General features: G+C 48.0%; 1 protein-coding gene across 1 annotated transcript; it reads left to right on the top strand.

The window, feature by feature from the left end:
* Positions 1-262: 262 nt before the first annotated feature.
* On the top strand, positions 263-1516 carry LOC119447219 (translation initiation factor IF-2). Its single transcript, XM_037711484.1, has one exon. It carries the CDS (start codon positions 263-265, stop codon positions 1514-1516), a length of 1254 nt encoding a protein of 417 aa, XP_037567412.1.
* Positions 1517-3242: the final 1726 nt, after the last annotated feature.

Genomic DNA, 3242 nt, shown 5'->3' with positions numbered 1-3242 from the left:
CCCTTGCGTGCGCGTGCGCGGACCAACGCACTTTCCGTTGTGCTAGCGTGCGCCTCGTTTCTTCAGAAGTTATCTGGGTGCCAGAGGCGAATTGCAAAGCAATCACCACAGCCAGAGCTACCGTAGAAACTTAAGGTCGGATATAATTGCCGAGCTCGCCGAACGAGTCGACAAGAAAGTTCGCGCCGCTGAGCTCGAGCTTCAGCGCCGGCTTCAAGATTTGCTGGAAAAGGACAAATCGGAGGTGTTGCTCTATCGAGAGATGGTGAAAGGAGGCGAAGCAGCTGTGAAAACCGAGCGAGACCACCTGAAAACTATGGAAGTGTACCTCGAGGTGCTGAAACGATTGAACGAGTCAGTGTTGGGTAAGCCTAGCGCCATGGAGAAGCAGCTCGACCAAGAGATAAAAGGGTCGTCCGACCTAAATGCGCAACTGGAAAAGGACAAGCAACGTGTTGACGCGGCATTACGGCATGCGCGAGCGCTGGAGGAGGAAGTGAAACGCCCTTATGATATTCCGAACCTGGAAGAACGCGTCGCGGAGCTACGGGAAGAATGCAAATTAAAGGAAGGAGAGCGCGCCATCGATGAGAAACTGCAAAAGGCGCGCTTAAAAAAACACAGGGCTGCCCAAGATGAACTCAATGCATTCATAGTTCAGCTCGCCAAGCTTAAAGTCGAAGGCGCAACTATAAAAACGCAAATTCAGGAGTTGCAAGACGAAAGCCGACATGCAAGGGCTTCTGCAACGACTGAGACATCGCAGCCTGTCGTTAAAACTCCTCAAAGCAAGCCCTGTTCAGCGTCACTTGATGCATCAAATTCATTCCATTTTGAAACACTTGCCACTCCAAGTACCAGCAAGACGAGCATCTCAATGGGAGCCCCTGCGAGGCTAGAGGAAGAACCAAGTGCCGCTCCAAGCATGTCACCACTGTTGATGCCGCCACCAATCGGTGCACGACCAAGGCCTGCCGCCGGAGGCCCTAAGCCCGAGTATTTGACATTACTGAGTGAACTACTACTGCAGGTTGAGTCGGCCACTGCACCCAAGCCTGCAGCACGGAAACGACCTGTGTCGTCCACTTGTGTAGATTTAAGCATAATCACTCCTCCTTGCAAACGGCCACAAATTGATGATGGTGGTGCTTTGTCATCTACACCAGCTCTCAAACCACCACATCAACAGCTTCACGTTCCTCCTAATGAGAGAGCCTCTCTGCCAGCAAGAGCCACTCCTGCGCCACCTGGCACCCAGCATGAGGTTGCCTCTGCACCTGCTCGAGCCACTTCGTCCCAGCCTGCAGCTGCTAATGCTGTCTTACCCTTTGGCAAACAAACCTCGCCAGGAACACCACAAGATAAACGCTCTATTCCTGCCCCTCCAATGAACCGCTGTGCTCCCGCACCAAATGACCAGGGACCTCCAGGACATGGAAGACAGCTAGAGGAACAAACCTCAGATTTCTCAGCCTCCAGCTCGTCAGCATTTGCTGGAACAGTTGTCCACAGCTAGTCCTCGCGCGGCGCAAACTCTTCTGCAGTCCTTGGCCACGTCATTATCTCAGTGTAGCAGAGAACTGCAGAGACCCTTTTGCGCAGCTCAACCTGCTCCAGATGACCAGCGTGTTGTGGACCTGCCTACCAAGATGGCACAAAGAGAGCCTGCAAAATCCACAACCACGTCAGCTAAATGGATCGCGACGTTGCAAGAGCACTGCACGGCTGACATTGCAAAGCCTGCAAGTGGTCAGCAGGCATTGGAACGATTGGGCCTTCCCAGTCCTTCCCGTGCAACGCCGAGACAGGCAATTTCCTCAACTGCATTGTCTGAAGCCAGCAGGGGACTGCAGGAGTCTGTTTCTGCAGCTGAGCTTGCACATCCTCCCAAACAAGGGCACATGCTGGAACAAACACCCACACCGAGTGCCTCTCACATGGGACAGGCAGCACAGTCCCCAGTCATATCAGCTGAGGGGAATGCTCTTGATACGCAGTCTCCCGAGCAAGGGGAAATACCGAAGCCCACGGACAGTCAAAGTTCCAAGGAGAGTCGGTCCGAGTTTTCCTTCCGTGCTGCAGCGATGAGTCCTGGTGGTGAAGACGCTGGTTTCACCTTGTTCGGTGAAGATAACAATTCTGGAGAATGCGGCTTCCTTTCTGTGGCCTCTGCAAATGACTCGGCGCCTAGGTTCACTTTCTGAGACTCTTCTGCACAGTTAAGCATTGTGCCGAGATTTGGCACTAGAAAATGGAATGCGTGCACATGAATTACTTCATGTTCTTAATGACCATACCCACCAAGTTTGCGATGGAAGATTGTCATTGTCTTCAAAAGATAGAGGACATTTTTTTAACATCCTTGTTCACCACATCGATAACCATATGCACATTTCAGCATTTTGACAAAAAAGAAATGCTGCAAGATAAACTTGCATGGAATGATTACCTTGTACTCTTATTGACATTTCCCACCAAGTTTGCGTTTGTACATTTTCTCTCCAAAAGCCTGGAGGCATTCTTATTGACATCTTCGTTCACTTTTGTATGCTGTTGTGTACAGATAAGCGTTTTACCAACAGGAAACCCTGCAAGACAAACTTGCATAGAATAGTTACCTTATGTTCCTAATGTTAGTTCCCACCAAGTTTGCATTGGGACATCTTCATGTCTTCAAAGGCTGGAGGACATTTTGTTAACATTCTGCTTCACTTTTCAATGCTCTTATGTGCAGTTCAGCATTTCATTGAAAACCAACACTGCAAGATAAACTTACATGCACTAACTACACCATGTTTTAAACGACTCCCAACGTGTTTAGTTTTAGAGGTCTTGAAAAATTACAAAACATTATATTAACATTTCCCTGGGATGAATGTTGTTTGTGCCTGCTAGTCTCTAAAGATCCTATTATGCAGCAGCCTTCTACAAGTGTCAGGCACCTTGTATAAGTGCGTAAATGTAGCTATGAGCACTATTACTAGCTTTTAACAGTCTAGTCTAAAAAGCTCAAATGTGTATTGACGTGTGGGTTTAATGTTAACTTTACTACTGCAGTTTATTTAAATGTTGTTTTTGTTACACATGAAGTTCATGAACGTGATACTATTATGTATTCAAGTGTTTCAATAAAAGCTTCAAAGCATTCATTTCTTCAATTCACATTCATTATTTCCTGGCAGGACTTGGATACTCATTACACAAACATACTGGGTTATCTATTTTCGTGGACAACCAACTTG

This window comes from Dermacentor silvarum, chromosome 1 (assembly GCF_013339745.2).
Source record: "Dermacentor silvarum isolate Dsil-2018 chromosome 1, BIME_Dsil_1.4, whole genome shotgun sequence".
NCBI lineage: Eukaryota > Metazoa > Arthropoda > Arachnida > Ixodida > Ixodidae > Dermacentor > Dermacentor silvarum.
The sequence above is the reverse complement of the archived record's forward strand: the minus strand, read 5'-3'. Positions and strand labels throughout refer to the sequence as shown.

Excerpts from the sequence above, each read along its gene's own strand:
- LOC119447219 (XM_037711484.1), top strand. The coding sequence starts at position 263 with ATGGTGAAAGGAGGCGAAGCAGCTGTGAAAACCGAGCGAGACCACCTG.